General features: G+C 42.7%; 1 protein-coding gene across 1 annotated transcript in view; it reads left to right on the top strand.

Moving 5' to 3' along the window:
* Positions 1–2,389: 2,389 nt before the first annotated feature.
* The window catches only part of ABCC3 (ATP binding cassette subfamily C member 3), a 47,576-nt gene continuing 33,232 nt past the window's right edge, over positions 2,390–16,733 (top strand). The window contains exons 1-3 of the mRNA XM_036394802.1: positions 2,390–2,475; positions 15,016–15,192; positions 16,060–16,185. Coding sequence (XP_036250695.1) covers positions 2,446–2,475; positions 15,016–15,192; positions 16,060–16,185 — 333 coding nt within the window. The 5' untranslated portion in view covers positions 2,390–2,445. The remainder of the gene's footprint in view (positions 2,476–15,015; positions 15,193–16,059; positions 16,186–16,733) is intronic.

Genomic DNA, 16,733 nt, shown 5'->3' on the forward strand with positions numbered 1-16,733 from the left:
CCTTTGATTTTTCCCTCTCTGCTCGTTTGCCTTGCCAGACAGCGCATGGAAGTCAGTGCAAAGCCAGTGCAAGTCACAGTGTCTACTGTGAGGCCCAGGCTGCATGATGGCTCCCCTCAAGCTCAGGAGAAATGCAGGGGGAGCCAGCACCCCAGCTGGCACCTACTCATCACTACCATCCCTCTTTAATGGCATTAACTGCTACTGAAAGCAGAAGCTGCCCACCATTAATCAGGAACATGAAACAAGTGGCAGAATTATTTAGGGGTCCTTATTTAGAGTCTTATGAGACCAAGGGAAATATCCTAATTCAGGACCCTCCTCTATGGATACAGTAGAAAAAATATGATGTTCAACAGGACCACCAAAGTCAATGATTTAATCAGGAATTAATTCACATGTCAATTGGACTGTGCTGCTCATTGATAGAGTAAACCTCTCCCTTCCTGCACACACAGCCTACAGTAGCTGTTTGTGAGGTGCCTCTGTACCTGTGACATCTCATAATATCAGAGGTGGTCTTAATTTTGAGCACATTCTCAAACTGCACCCAATCCTGCTCCTTGGTGCAAGAAACCCAGTGGAGCATGTCCATGTGTCAGGAGACATGAAATTCTCAGCACTTCTCTCAGAACAGCTTCTCTCAGAGATTGTTGCAGAAGAGATTTAAAGAGCCATAAAGGAGTAACTCCCAGCTATTTCTGAGTTTTCTTACAACATTTATTGCAGTGCAATTCCACTGAACAAAAGTTTTGCAGTAAGACTTGCAAGGCCAACCCACTGTGTCCTCAGAAGATCTCATTCACCTAGCTGGCGAGGGCTTCTCTAGTGTTTCCTCCAGAGGGTTGCAATGTGACTGTGTTGATTAGACTGGCTCAGTCTGACATTTCAGATCTTGTAGGCAATCACCTGAGAACCTTATCTTGGCAAGAGCTTATCTTCCCACACTAATGAGAACAGCACACCTTTAGCCAGGTTATAGTAAATGTCTAAAGCAAATTTTTAGTAGTGGTCATGGCTTTCTCTGATAGTACTTTGGGTGGGAAACAGTCCCAGTATCTCCGTAAAAGATTAGCAGAATATTTTTTCTTTAGGGATGACATATTTTTGGGACACAGCAGCACTGCCCTTCTCTGAGGTACTGGAACAGGTTGCCCAGAGAATCAGAAGATGGATGCCCCATCCCTGGAAGCATTCAAGACCAGGGGCCCTGAGCAGTCTGATTAAGTGGGTGGCATCCCTGCCCATGGCAGGATGTTGGAACTAGATGAGCTTTAAACTCCCTTCCAACTCAAATCATTCTGTGATTCTCTGGTTCTCTGATTTATGATTCTATTCTACTCCTTTTTGTTCTGGTGAACATTTTTTACCACATCCTTCTACCTGAGAGTTCCGCATGTTACAGAAAGGAAAGAAACTCAGATTCTTAAAATATTGACGTAGATTTGTGGCAGCAGGGTTACTTTGTGGGAGATGATGTTAATTGAACCAGATGCTGCAGCAAGTAGGCAAACAAACAGCAAGTGTTGGAAGGTCAATAATACTGTAGAAGTCCTAATAAAGAGGAAAGCAAACAGTGCTTCTGCATCACGGGGAGGTGAAATGCAGATTGTGTCCAAGGTGCTACACTACAAAACCTATTAGTTACATATAATCATGAAAATATATTGACTAAAGGCTTTTGAAAATGGATCCATGCCACGGGTTTAATCACACGTCTACAGCAGAAGCAATCAGCATCTAGAAAGAGGCTGTAGATGGATGGAGAAGTGATGGATGATGCGATGCTCACTTAAGTCCTGCTGGGGAAATCACCCTCCACAGGACTCCAAAGGGGAGACGAGAAGCCTCTTCATGATGTTAACATTAGCCTGAGTGTTCTGGATGGATGGACATAGTCAGCCCAAAGCCAGCAAGTGGCCCAGCTTTGCACTCCTCAGCACACACTTCGCTTGAATCGTAGAATGATGTGGGTTGGAAAGGGCCTTAAAATCATGTTGTTCCAACCCTCTGCCACGAGCAGAGATCCCACTCACTAGATCAAGTTGCTCAGGGCCCCGTTCAATCTAGCCTCGAACACTTCCAAGCATGGGAGTTTCCACAGCTTTGCACGTGAGTACCACCAAAGCCCCCCCCACATCCCCCCCAGGGATGTAGCTGTCCCAGTAAGTCACACTGAGCTGGGGGCGCTGGGATGTCACCCATGGTGTGAGGTGCCTGGGCTCAGGAGCAGAGCAACTGCAGCCCGCCATCGGAGCCGCCACCGCCCAGAGCAGACCTTGGCCCGTCTGCGGGGCTCCTCCCGCCGCCTGCGGGGAGGGTGGGATGGGGCGCGCCGGCCCCACCGCCCCCGCCCCCGGCCCGCCCAACAGGGAAGGAACCGGCTCCTGCCTCCGCCCGGTGCCTGGTGTGCGCTGGTAGCAGCTCTGCGCCCCTGCCGCGGCCATGGAGGCTTTCTGCGGGTCCCGCTTCTGGGTAAGCTTCTCCCTCCCCTTCCCGCCTCGCGGAGGGGCCGGGACAGCGCCGCGCCCGCTCCGCCCGGGGCTTCCCGTGTGTCCCCCGGGCCGGGCCGGAGCGGGCGCGGGCAGCCCGGTCCTGCAGCTGCTGAGGGGCTGGGCGGCACCGTCCCTCGGTCGTGGGGCCGTCCGAGAGCCGGCGGTGCGGTGCCTCCGCTCGGGCAGGAGCAGCAGAAGGGCCACTCCGTTCTGTTCGTCCTTCAGCATCTTCACATCAGAGTCAAGACCTCATCACAAAGCATCCCACCGGGGATGCAGCTGTTCCAGTATAGTCCGCCTCTGGACCTCACACTGATGAACCCGGGGCTTTTCCTTTCTGTTTTAGCGCGTATTCTGCTCTTCGGAGTCACTTCCATGACTGGCAAACTGCTCTCCGTTCAGTGCTTTGTTACTCTTAGAGGGATGGGTTTGTGGCTGCCGACGGTGGTCACCAGCCCCGGAGGATTATGGTGACTTCTGTCAGTACTCGGAGCCTTTAGCCCTTTGGAAAGGCTGATTGCAGCGGGTACTGGGTTTGTAAGCACAAAAGTTTGGAAAATGCTGCCGTGATCTGCTCTGATGTTGAGAGTGTACAAGTCCTGTTACTAGGTACCCCGAGGTACAGCATGGTGTTTGCCTCTCTCCTGTAGGAGAGGCAGATATTCAGACCATGAGAAGCCATGGGGATTTGAGCACGTATGCTGAATCTGGAACTGCCCCCCAATGAATGAGTTTTTGTGTGTCCCTTTTTCTTGCACTACTTTAGCTCAAGGGAGATTTTTTTTCTAATGAGGAACTGGAATGAAAAGGAATGTCTGAAGTTGCATCACTGCTGGAAAGCTACTACAGGACAGCAAAAGTAGTTGGCTCTGAGAACTTTATGCTGAGTTCTATCCTCAGATAACTAATTACCTTTCAATATCTGTCCTAATATTACTGTTTAAAAGAGGAGATTGGCTCCTAAGCCCCTTGGTTAAATTTCTTTCTTTGTATTTAATTTCCAAGTGCTCTGCACACTCTCTGCCATAACAGCTGGCAGATAAGCTTGCTCAAACAAGTATTTTTGTGTATTATTTCTACCATCAACACTTCTAGAACAGGAACAAGCACAAACAGATTGACCCTGCTCACTGATCTATTGGCTGCCTCCAGAAGCAGGTCTTAGCTTCTCAAGGAAGGCTGGTAGAGCAACAGCTCTTTAGCAGTTTATTGATATGTTAATGTAAATAGCCAGAGAGATTTCCTAGTATGAAGTAAGTGTATCATTCTGTACTTTATGCTATAGTGTTACACTCCAGCACCGGCATGGTGCCCTCTGTGCTGCTCTCTAGGGTCTGTGCTCTCTGTGGACCTGTTTTCCTTTTTCTTCCACAGGTGCTTGGGGTAAGAACAACTTTCCATCTGTTTAATTGCTTTAAACAACTCAACAACTCTGAGAAATTTAACACTGTGATTCCATGACCATCAGGTTGAACTCAATGGTTACCCTATTTATGGCAGTACTTTCTGTTAGCAGGAGTGTACAAAGTGCACTGATTTTATAGGATATTTTACGTGATGACCAGGTAGATGACAGTCACCTTGAAATTATTTGCTGTGCAAATATGTTGTTCTATAAGAAAATGAGGGAAAGGCTTCTATCTAAAATCTGCCCACAAAAGCTGTTGTTTCTGTGCACTGAACTAGTGAATGGTGTCTAGCTTTGCAGTTCAAAACAAGAACTTGATCAAATGTGAACCAGTATTAATGGTCACTTTTCATTAGCTCATGAACTTAGACTCTCTATTTTTTATCAAAGAAAATCAAGGCGTTTTTGGAAGCTGAATGCCGTATTCGTGTCAGTTTTAAAACTGTTTAGAGTGAAGGAAAACATGCTGCTCCAGTTTAAGCAGTTATTTGTTTTGGAGTTTAAATCAACTACAATATTTTTCTGTTAAAAGGGGATGAGAATAAAACCAAAATAGTTCAGAATTCACTCATGAAAATGTTTATCTTTAAATATATCAACTTAAACAGATTATTGATTTATGTTGGATTTTTTGGCTTGCTGGAAGTTTTAAGGTTTCAACTCCTCACCCTGATTCAGGATGGGGAATTTTGCTGGAAATCTTGCTGATTGCATTTTTTTGTGGTTTTTTTGTTTGTTTGTATGTTTGGGTTTTTTTGCAGAGGCAAAATAATTTCCTGTTCAACCCATTTCAGAAATAAGAAATGAAAGGGAACACTGTAGATCACATTAGAAATCTCTAAAAGCATTTTGGCTTCCAGCTACTGCTTTACCTGTTGAACATGGAATCAGCAAATTGCTAATACAAATGTAGGTTATTTATATATAAAAGAGGAACAACTGGAATATTATGTTTTTATAATGCATAATGAACACACTCTTCATCTGAACACTTGGAATCATAATGTCTACTTCAGCTGTTAATATCTCCTAGGAGTGTTCCCATGCTAAATGCCTTTGGGGAGGAGATGAATGTGATAGCACCCACACAAGGAGGGCCTTAGGTGTGTTCTTCACCAGTGACCATAATTACCTCCTATTATTTGTGTCACATATTTGCTGTGTGATAGTAAGAGTGCTAAATAGGTGTGCCAATTAATGTGACCCACAATGCCCATTTTGAGAAGCAGATACTGGTGAATTAGCACTTTTTTGTTGCTCATGTCCTCCACTGTAGTAAAACGAGAGTGGCTTCTTTGAGTGGAGAGCAAAGTGATCTCCTGGGGAGTGTTTGCTACTAGTGTTTCAGCCTAGTGATTAAAGAACACTTGGAAAAACTTGGAAAAAAGGGAATTCTGTTCCAGTGGAGAGAAATATTGTCTTTCTGCAGCTCAGCCTCTCTGGGTACAAAATGGCACCAGTGGCTGCTGTGAGATTAAAACATTGAGTGCTTGGCACTGGTGTTGATGAATGTTGGGATGAGGGGCAAATAAATGCCTTGGTCTGCAGACAGGCAAAGTCTTTAACCAGCAGCTTGTATTTTGGGTGGTGTGGTCTTTTTAACAGCATAAATGGGAAACGAAAGAACATGTGATAGAACATTTCAAAGGGAAGACCACAATTCCTCAGTTCCTTTTGGTACTGCTCAGCTGACAGCTCAGTTTCCTTGTTCTCCCTGTGTCTTGGTATCCTGACAGATGTCTTGTTTTTCCCCAGCCCATGTGGAGTGCTGGCCTCCTTCTTCATCCAGAGGCTCTTGAGTAATCCAGCAGGAAATTGCAGCAACTCTCAAGAGTAAACAATACCTCAGTCTTGGCTTTGTGATAGTCCCATTCAAAGCACCCCTTTAACCTGTAGGTTTGTGGGTATTCCTTCACCTTGAGTCATTCTGTCAAATTTGGTAGATTTGGGCTAAAAGTCATGCTGCTCTCTCAACCAGCAGAGCAGGAAAATGCATTTCCAAAGTGCCACAAGTTTCCCTTCTGCATAACTTCCTCTGTTGCTGCATCATGTTTAATTTATTTGCAGTTGAAGATGACTCAGGGTAGCTGTAGTAAGGCAGAAATATTTCTTTCAAGGAACATGATAAATAATGTATACTTGTAGCATATGTACTATTTAAACCCCCCCCACAACTTACGTGGTTTGGCCCTAAATTAATAATAAAACATTTAATTTTAACAATTCCATTATATTTTGAGCTAAATCAGTTCCAGCACAGGATGAGCGAAGCAGAAGGTGATAGGAGATCACTGCCAAGAAAGGATCCTGCAGCTGGGCGATATGATCCAGACTGGCTATTGTTGATATTTTAGCTTCCCATTTCTGCCACCCTGTGCTAAACACAGAATGTTCCTTGTTTATAGATATTTAAACATGATATAGATCTCTATATAATCTTCATTTACTGCATCCAACTTCAGCTGAATACCACTACTATTAATCTCTTCGCAAATATCTGCATGAGGTACCTGTGTTCTTTCTCATGTTAGGTGGGAGATCAAACTAGTTGACTTTAATAGTTCCTTCAGACATCAAATCTGTGAAGTTTATGCTCTCTCAAAAGGCTAGCTAGGTTGGCAACATCCTGAACTTAAAATCAGTTAAGTATTCAAGCTCCAATTCTCCAAGATTTTCAGATTTTTGACACGAGTTGAATGGAAGCTGCGGCTAATTGATTTGGGCCAGAGAATCTCAATGTCAGGAGCAGGATAAATATAAATATTTAGCATTGGATTTGGAGTATTAACCTGTACCTGATACCATTCATCTGTGTGTAAATGACAAGACTGTATAGTCAAATAGCCTGGATTTGACACTCTTTGGGAAAGACAAAGTATGGATCTGAGAGCTGTGAGCAAAACTTGATGCCACTGAAAGCTGCCAGTATCAAAGGAGTCCTTTGGTGACATTGTCAATTAATAAAACTCATCAGCTTTCAACACAACTGTTCCTCCCTGGGCCATTTTAGCTTATGTGAAAGAGCTGGTGCTGTGATGTTTGGGACTTTGGAAAGCTATACAGTTTGCCTCCTGAAAAGAAATTATACTTGAACTAAATAGGAGTTGCCTGAGGAGCCCCTTAAAATGTAGCTAAAATTTAATTGCTGTACTTGGGAATATAAAGCATTTTGAGATGGACCTCACCTACCTGGTAGGCAAATTGCTGTGTCATGGCAGAGATAATCCTTTCTTTTCAATGTGTGCAAATTTGTAATGTATTAAAATAAGGAGACTATTACTGTGTAAATTTAATTTTTTTAATTTAAAAAAAATCTTTTGAAAAACATATTAAATGAGGTCTTTGATTTTTCCCAGTAATCTAATGCTTGATTTGTCTCTCTATCCCCTGTTGATTGTGACGGGCCATTATCCACTTGCAAATTCCTTGGCTGGGCTTGTGGAGAACAGGGTGGCCACGAGACAGAGCTCTTCCTGGGAGTGTGCCCAGGCTTTTGAGCAAGCAACAGCCCTGATTCCATGCTGGGCCTATGTGAGCTGGCATCTTGTCCCTGTGCTAATCTTTTGGTAGCACGAGAGGTGAAGTCAATGCAATAAAATTGAGGTAATTTACAGTAATGTCACATGCCAGTGTCATAAAGCCCTGAATTAGAACAGAATGAAGGAGATGGAGAAGAGAAACTGTTTCATAGGAGTTGTTTCAAAAGTCAAAAGTCAATTTCAGAAAGAATATTTTTTTTTCTCTCTGAAACTGAGAATGCATTTGACATTTTTACAATTAAAAGAAAAATTCTCTCCTCTTCCCTCCAGTTAAATGATTTCTATTCTAGAATATCTTTCAACTGCTCTCAGAGCAGCACTGATGGCACTTTTTCTGTGACAATCCTTTTTATTAGTAGTATACATCAGCCCAACTGGATGGGCTAGCTTAAAATGGCATTACAGTGGGCTGTGTGTCATTCATAGCTGTTTGTGCTTTTCCTATCTCTTCAATTGAGCTACATTTATGATGATCCTTAAATTAACTGAATTCCTCTAACTGAAAGGAGATGGCTTAAATCAAGGATATTCCCTCTCAGTCATTATCACACTGGTCTGCAACAGGACACCCCACTTCTTTACTGGTGCTTGCACAAGGCCATAGGAAAAAAACATCAGTGATGCCAGTAACAGGAAGTTTTCTCTCCAACAGTATATAGCTGTGGTCAGTTTTAAAAGACAGTTGGAAACTTCCTTGCGTAGGAACAATCCTGTTTCATCTTCTTCTCAATCCTGCTTTTGATTCTAGAGCATTTTTACCTGTATGATTGTACCGTTCCCTGCCCTCCACAAGTAAAAAATGTCCCTCTGTCCAAGCAAGAGGTCTGAGTGTTACTGAAGCAGCTGAAATAGATGGACTTTACTTTTACTTTAGGTGTATGTTGTCTTAGATCCATATATATAGTGTGATTTCCTTCACTATCTCCCTGAGGCTACAGGTGCTTTTCTGAAAAAAAAAAAAAAAAACCAAAAAACATTACTTGGCTCCCATGGCTGTGGGGAATATGAACCTGCCTTTTTTCATCCTGTCTTATTTTTGTACCTGACAGCAAAGAAGCTCTGAACTTCTAATCCTAAAACTCAAAAACTGAAATGAGAGTAAAAAAGGAAATGACTGTCTAGTACTGCTGTCTAATCCTCAAGTACATGGTGTGGTTAGTAGCATTTGTATTATAAACTTCAGCTTGAGCAAAAACCTGTGACAAGTTGCTCCACAATCATAAACTAACTCCTATAGGCTCTGGCCTTCTGCCAGGCCTATTTGATCCCTTAAAATAAGCCACTAAAGATCCTTTTATTGCTAGAAGTTCAGCTTCCTGCCCGGTGCTCTTCGCTTATGTAGAGAACTAGTGCAGTGTGCTTTGTAAAACAGAAGGATACCATTTTTGCTTGTTAACCGTGTGGTTTATGCAGAACTGTAAGTGCTTATGCAGTGAAGAATGTTGTTACCTCTTGCCCTTACCAGGTGGGGGAAAGGTTGTTCTGTAATAATGAGAAAAAATTGAGTTGTGCAGCAGCCACTCAGGATTAATGAAGCATCCAACTCCTTGTGTAAGGGTGACGCTGTTCCTTTGGAAATGTAAATGGGTGATGGTACTGCGAAAAGGTCGTTTGAAACTGGTACTCTTCTGGAGGCCTGCTAGCATTTATGCTCTAAAATGACTATTAGAGTTGGTCCCAAAGAGTTTATTAACAAGGACCTAGCAGAGGAGATGGACAACAGGTAGAAATGGGAGGTGAGACATGGAGAGGCTGAGATGAAGCTTCTACTGTACCTAAGACTGAGCCCTGGTAGTTCTTAGTGTTGCAGTTCAGATCCACTCTCATTCCTGGGAGGAGGCAATGTGGTAGAGCCAAGAGAAAGACATCCTTTTTATTTCTTTCCTTTCCTTTTGATTTTTTTCCTTTTATTTATTTTTTTTTCCCCAGGTTGTGCAAGTGAAAGTCCATGGCAGGGTATTGACCAGACCTTAGGGCAGAAGAAGGGCAGGAAGAGTCTGCTTTGCATTTTAATTCCCACTAACAATTTGTTCTACATTAGAAACCATTCCCATGTTGATGTACTACCGGGAGGCATTGTTACTTTCAGTTATTCACTTCCCTATCTTCCACACTGGATGTGTACCTTCCTGGCCAGCTTTCCAGTTTCATTGTTAATCTTCCATAAAATGCAAACTAGTGACGACTGACACGGAATCACTCATAGGGTTTTTGTTAGCCTTGGGTAAGGTGTGAATGACTTCAGCCCGATGGCCTTCACCTTCCAGCAGATATAGGTTGGGTTTGTGTTTCCTGTGCTTTTCACCGTTCTTTTGGTGCTGTAGAAATTTAGAGAGAAGCATGTATTAATGTATCCATTTAAAGGAGAGAACTGCTTGGCACTGCAGAGATGCTGTAAGTCTTCCCTAGGGTTTGGATGCTCTCTATTACTGTTTGAGGAACATTACTGCAGCATCAGTGATGCTTCAAGATTTTAGCTTTTATATTTTTTAGATCCTGTACTGCATTAGTATATAACTCTGAACTCCGTATAGGGTGTGAATAAGCTCTCTTCACATTTTGATCAGACAAAACAATCCTTCCAGGCCTGAGATCCAAGGACAACCTCTGGCTCAGACCCAAAAAAGTATAAACAAAAGTGAAGGGGGGGAAAAAGGGACGGGGAGGCAGAGCAAACTGGGGGAATATGCCTTCATTACCTGAAGCTGTTATTGGAAGATTAACTCCTGATACACAGATAAACCAAACTTTTAATTGTCTGAAGGACTCATGACCCTCGTCCATCTTGAGTGTGGCCTCTGCAAGGCTCCTGCACTATCCAAGGTGTAGCTATTGAAGGCCTTTAATGAATACCTACTTTATTCTCTTAACTCTATCTAGCCTGTCTTCTAGGTAGCTACTCCATTGTATCATCAACAATTATTTTTACTGCTGGGTAAAGCCAGTGTGAGGCAGCTTTATTTTAAGCGTTTGTAATGGAGTAGGAGTTGATTTAGACTTAAACTCAAGACTAGAACTCCAGCTGGTCTTTTTCAGCAGGCTTCTTTAACATCATCTGGGGATTTTGGGAAAGGGACAGATAGGAATTTCCCTGTCTCTGTTTTGTAGCTGAGTTCTAGGCTTTCTGTTTGTTCTTTAAATGGTGTAATGGATGATGTGCAGGAAGCCCAAGATATGTGGCACTGAACATTTATTTCTTTTAAAGGCATTATCAGTTTCAACAATGGCTTTTTCAATAGCAATGTTCTTTTCCAGAGGGAAAAACGTAATAGAAAGTATGAAGTATTAGAGCAGATTTAGTGCTGCTCAGAGCCTCCCCTGTTGAATACCTTCCTGTGATTAAAGATCATGTATTTAAAACTAGTCATTTAAATGCAAGTCCTACTGCTCACATTGCCCTTAATACAAGAATTGTGTTTATCCAAAGACAGACTGGAGTGAAGGATGTGAGTGAAAGCTGTGGCAAGGGCCCCTGTCAATGACATCCTTAACTGATCAGGAGAAAGCCCCACTAATTTGTAAGTTTTAAACTCCAAGAGACCCCTTTTCTTCTGTGAAGCTAAAGAACAAGCATCTCTGATCTTTGCCCATGGGTCTTCCCATTGTCTTTTAGTATAGAGGATTAAATAAATCGTGTGCCCAAGAAGTTCAGTATAGTGGTCTGGTGATTTCTGCAGTACTGTATCTCACCAGGAGAGCCTCCAGCATCCAAGCATCCTGCATCCAAGGAAATGCTGCTGCATTTGGCAGTCAGGAGAAGCCACAGAGCACAGTGAATCTGTGACCTAGTAATAGGTCACAGGTTGTTGTCCTCAGCACTTGCTTGTGGGGTCAGGGGGATGACAGCAGTGCTGACTGGGATGGATATGCTGGCTCTTGCAGCTTTCCTGGAATAAGTTTTGTGGAGAAAATTGTGTTTCCCAACATTTGCTGTTGAGTACTTCCCCTTGCGAGGGGGAAGTGCCTGTTGCTGGGTCACCACAGCCCTAGTTCACAGAGCTGCCTGCAGAGTGTTTTCAGAGGGCTGTCACTGAAGGGCAGAACTGTGATGTCCAGGGAAAGGTGAGCAGCTCTCAGGAGAGCTCAGAGCCATGAGCCAAGGAACAGGGGAGCTCCCCAACGTCAGTGTGTTAGACCTTTTTCAGCAACAAATCCAAGGAAAACTCTCACACCCAGACAGTCCAAGGTGGGTATTTTCACCCTCAACCAGAACAGGACACAAGGAACATTACAACTTGATCTGTTTCCCAGGACAGAGTTCAGAAAGACAAAGCCAGATTAAAGCAGGAGCCTTAAGGACAGGAGGCCAAGAACTGGTGTTCTCCCTTCAGCCGTTGCTTCTTGTGTTTGTTCTCCAGGGTGGAGTTCAGTAACTTTACTGCTGCACTGAATATGTAGCAAAGTTGGCTTGCTCAGGAGAGATTGTATTGAGCCTTTGTGTCATATTCTGACTCAAAATGAGTTGTTTAGGGTTGGAGTGGATGTTGAAATACACACTGTCAGTGTGGTGATTTATAAAGCTGTTAAGTGGAACTTCCAGCTCCATGAAGACAGATCCTGCTTGATAAAAAACACAACTTGAAGGCTCCTTGATTTAAAAATAATAATAATTCATTGTAGGGTCCCTTTTACATGAAACATACATGGTTTAATCCCAGCCAGCAGCTGCTCACTAACCCCTTCCACTTCCCTGCTGGGATGGGAGAAGACTTAGGAAAAAAGTAAATCCCATGGGTTGAGAAAAGAACAGTTTAATAATTCAAATAAAATATAATAATAATAACAAAACTGTAATGCAAAGAGAGACAACCAAAAAAGAGAGAAACCGAACGATGTGTCAGCTACCAGGGAGACAATAAATAGAAGTATATTGAAAAAACTAAACCCTTAAGAACTCTATCCCAGGACACATAGCAACATTAGTCCACTCCAGTCTGGTCTCAGGGAGAGCAAGTTACTTGTATAGAATTCAACTACTTAAGTGCTTTAGGCACTATGTCTTCTAATAGGGACCCCTCTCCAATTCAGGATGGGAACAGTCTGCTCTCAGAGCAGAAGCAGATCCTTACAGAAACAGATCTTTTCCAGAAAAGATTATTTTTCTGATCCAGGATAGAATTGGAGCTGGAAAAACATCACCAAGAAGCCAGTAGTCAGTCCTGTTATCTTGGCCACAGCTCTCTCCTTCAGCCCACATCCCTGTTCCCATGTGCTGTGAAGTAGTAGCTTCTTAGGTTCTTGTTGGCCATCACGTGGATACTGCTTACTGTAGTTTCACATAATTTTGGAAAGGTTCCACTTTTTTTCTCAAGGATAGTTAGATTTTGAGATTCAGTATAATTTTTTTTTTTTTTTTGGACAGAATTTTTGTCTTCTGGCCAGCCGCATTTTTACATTCAGAAGTGCAAACCCTTTGCCTTGTTTAAATAAGAGTAAATGAAAACCTTCCAATGGCTTGGCAGCCTTGCAGTCTGTGTCTTGGTTACAATAGGCAGCTTGTGTTCAGTTCAGAAGTTAATGGACATCTGGGGCAGTTTCTAAGTTGCTGTCAGACAGAAAGCTATTTGTGACACTTTGGTCCTATAGGAAAGGTTTAAATTAAAAAGCAGGGGGAGGGTTCTGTGAATATCTTTTCCCTTAAACAGAGCCTTTGTTTTATTTTGAGCTTCAGTTATTGCTATTCTTTGTCTGCTTTCCTTTTCTAGGACTTTTTGCAATAAGCAAAAGGAACATAGTTGCAAGCATGCTCAAGACATTGTCAAACATGTAATTTAAAGAGGAAATTAGTATTTTGTTGAATAAATGAGACTACATAAGCTCCTACTTGAGAGCTAAAGAGCTCCAAGCTTCTACAGGGCATCTCCTGCCCCAGGCAGAGTAGTTGCTAGAGGAGCTTTTTGCATTAGAGATGCTGAAATGTTTTGATGATGAGCCAAAAGATGGGTGCTCTTTAAATGTTTTCATCCGTTCTGGTGCCAGAGACCTGTTTGCTGGAGGTAAACACAAAAATAGTTTGAATGTGGGGCTGGAGTTTTGTTTTGTTTTGATCTTGTGTTTGAATTGCTGTGTAATTGGCCCTGTGTTGTTGATTTGTGGCTGAAGGTTGCCTGAGGTCTGGACAAACCCGTTGAGGAAATTTGGGCTGTTTTTATTCTGCTGACCCATGCTGGATGTCTGATTGCCTCCCAAAAAAAGCCATTTCTTGGCTGAAGAAGCACCAGCTGTGCAAAAGGTGCAGTTCAGATGTGGAGCTGGTGGATTTGTGCCAGCCTTCACCACTGCCAAAGCTAAAGCACTGAATGACAAATGTGTCACAGTTCAGCCAAACTGTCCTGCCCCCAGCCAAGGCTTTGTAGTCTCATTACACTTAACAAGCTCATTCATGTTGTGGACAGGTTCAGAGATGCACATGCCTTCTGACAAATCATCAATGAAATGGAAAGATTCTCTGCAGATTGTGGCTCTTTAGTTCTCCTAAAATCAACCACTGCATTCAGCATTCAATCTCTTTTGTGGTGGTAAACAAAAGCAGGACTGGAAATACTTTGAGAAATTGATTTTCAGAGCAGTCTGTCACAAGGGATGAGAATTGGCTCCGTGTAACTGAAACACTTGAGAGAGCTCACACCCAAGAATGATTAAGTAAATTGTTGTAGTGCAGAGATAAGGTATATTTGAACCACGGAAATCTTAGTTTTATCATCATCTTGTTAATGACAGTACAACAAAGTCATTTTACATTCCCTGCAAGTAGGTATTAATCTACCACGTGTAAGATGTCACATCAGGTGTCAAAATCCAAGTTGTGAATTTCCAGGAGGTTTGATTAAAACCAAATTCCCCTTCACCATACTGAAAGTTCTGTTTTAGTCTGAACTTGTGTAACAGTGTTTGCATGCAGTGCATTCAGATCTTTAGGTTCAAGTGCTTATGTGGCTTGTGGTGTCCAGGATCACAGTTGCAAAGCATTACTTGAAATGTTTCCAAGAAAACTTGATTCCTACCTGCATGTTCAGTACATTCCTTTTGCCTTTGTTTAGACTAGGGAAGTAATTAAAGTTGGAAGCATATGAGTAAGAAGGACAAAGTGTTAGTCATAAATGGAGGGGATTTTCCCAGGACAGCATAGGATTGGTCTAAATCTGATCATTTTGTCCAGTCCTTGACAAGTCATTCTTGCTTTTCTCAGATGGAGGATTTTTCCTCAAGAGCTTTATTTAGCAGAGGCACTCCAGGCTGGGAATGCCTGAGGAACATGGTGTTGTCGGCACCTGTAACTAAGCCTCAGCAAAGACAGAAGCAAAAGGGGATTGTCTACTATAAAATGTATGTCCAGCTCTGAAATACATAGGGCAGAAATCTTTCTCTTTTGCCCTCTTTATAGCTGTAAATACTTAGTCCTTTCACTGGAGCAGATTAACCAAAAGTGCTTGGGGTAAGTATCTTGGGAAAGCTCTTATTCAGGCCATGTGCTAGCTCCATCAGGATCTGAATACAACTTCATTCAAGCAGATATTCCAATTGGCAGCACTTCTGCCTCTCTGTTAAGAAATGTGTCTCATCCTTCTTCCAGGATTCCAACCTTACAATACACACAGATAACCCAGACCTAACACCATGTTTCCAGAACACCATCCTGGCTTGGATCCCCAGCATTTACCTGTGGAGTGCTTTACCTTTTTACCTTCTCTACCTGAAGCACAACAAACGAGGGTACATCGTGCTGTCCATGCTGAGCAGGTTCAAGACGGTGAGAGCTCTTTGCTGTGCCCCACATGCCAGGTAGACTTCATTTTTATTAGTTCAGCATCCAAGGAAGTGCTGCAGTAGGGTTTAAACTAATTTCCCTCTGATTTATCATATGGAAGAGCTTGCTCATAGGAACTAACAGTTTGCATACAGATCTCTGAGGAAGGAAATCCATCCTAGGAGTCCACCTTTCTCAGTAGAGGGAATAACTGATTGCTCTACCTTGAGCAGTCCCCCTTTGTGAGCCAAAACTGTGCTGCTTCACCCTTAAGTAATTTTTAAACCACTGAAAGCTGCAGAGAAAAGATGTTAAGGTAGGTCTAGTGGGAATTGTATCTCTTTATGCAATTACTTTCACGAGGAGGGTTTTTTCAAGCCACTCTCCCCACGAAATAGCAACGTGATTTTGTCTGCACCTTGTGCTTAAAGGTTTTCTGGTGTCGGCAGCCCCTCAGTCTGTGAGTGGTTGGATCTAATAAAAGCAAGAAAGTTGCTTTCCATAGGCCATTAAATAACTTGGGTTATTTCTGGAGAAAAACACCAGGCTTCTGCTTCAGGGCATGTCTGCCTTTACTCTGGATGCTGCCTGTGTTTCCAGTCAAAACTAAATAGGGGGAGAAATCCAGGCAAATACAATAATCTTTCTGCTGGTTGTGATTGGAAATCCCTCAGAAAACAGTTGAGACGAGATCCTTGGATTGAGTGCAGTGGGACAGTTCATCAAATTGTAGCTGATCAGTGCTATGATTGTGTTTACACAGGTTTGTTTTGCTGGGAATCTGTGAATCACAATGGGGGGGGGGTTTAGCTCTCTGACTGCTCCTGTAGAGGAGTTTACCAAATGTCATTTCTGTTTGCCTCCTCTCAGCTGTTTGGTGTCCTGCTGTGGTGTGTGAGCTGGGCAGATCTCTTCTACTCCTTCCATGAGCTCCTGCAAAACAGAACTCCTCCACCAGTCTATTTTGTAACTCCACTAGTCGTTGGCATCACTGTGGTTTGTAGCTGTTTTTGTTCACTATGACCAGTATGAATAACTTTTTCTTAGACAGATGAAGGATGAAGAGCCCCTTTGCCTTCATTGCCTTATCTGGACCTCTTTTAACTGCATTATTAGTATTTGTATCACTGAATCAAATTTTGCTACTGAAAAGGCTGGAGTCACAAATCTCTCTCTCTCTCAAGTAGATTCAGCTTCGTAAATTAAAATATTTGTAATATTTGTAAATTAAAATATTTGTAATATTTGTAATGGAGAGATTGTTCTGCCTTCCAGCCTGCTTTCACCTGTTTATCCGGGCTCACAATCCAGGACTGGAGAGAATTTGAGTAGGACTTTGTCTAAATAGAGAGATACAATGGTTTGTGCATTGTTTAGTATAGTGTTGGACTTTGTAAAGCTGTGTCTGTTATCTGGTGGTTGTTCCTCCATTAAGCAAAACAAGTTGGCTTTGGCTAGGATGACAAACAGGAGGCTGTTGTATGAAAAATAAAGCAGTAAGATTTGCCCATTAAGTTTAATTCCCTTGGTTAATTTTTTTTAAA

The sequence above is a fragment of the Molothrus ater genome, chromosome 19, assembly GCF_012460135.2.
Source record: "Molothrus ater isolate BHLD 08-10-18 breed brown headed cowbird chromosome 19, BPBGC_Mater_1.1, whole genome shotgun sequence".
NCBI classification, from domain to species: domain Eukaryota; kingdom Metazoa; phylum Chordata; class Aves; order Passeriformes; family Icteridae; genus Molothrus; species Molothrus ater.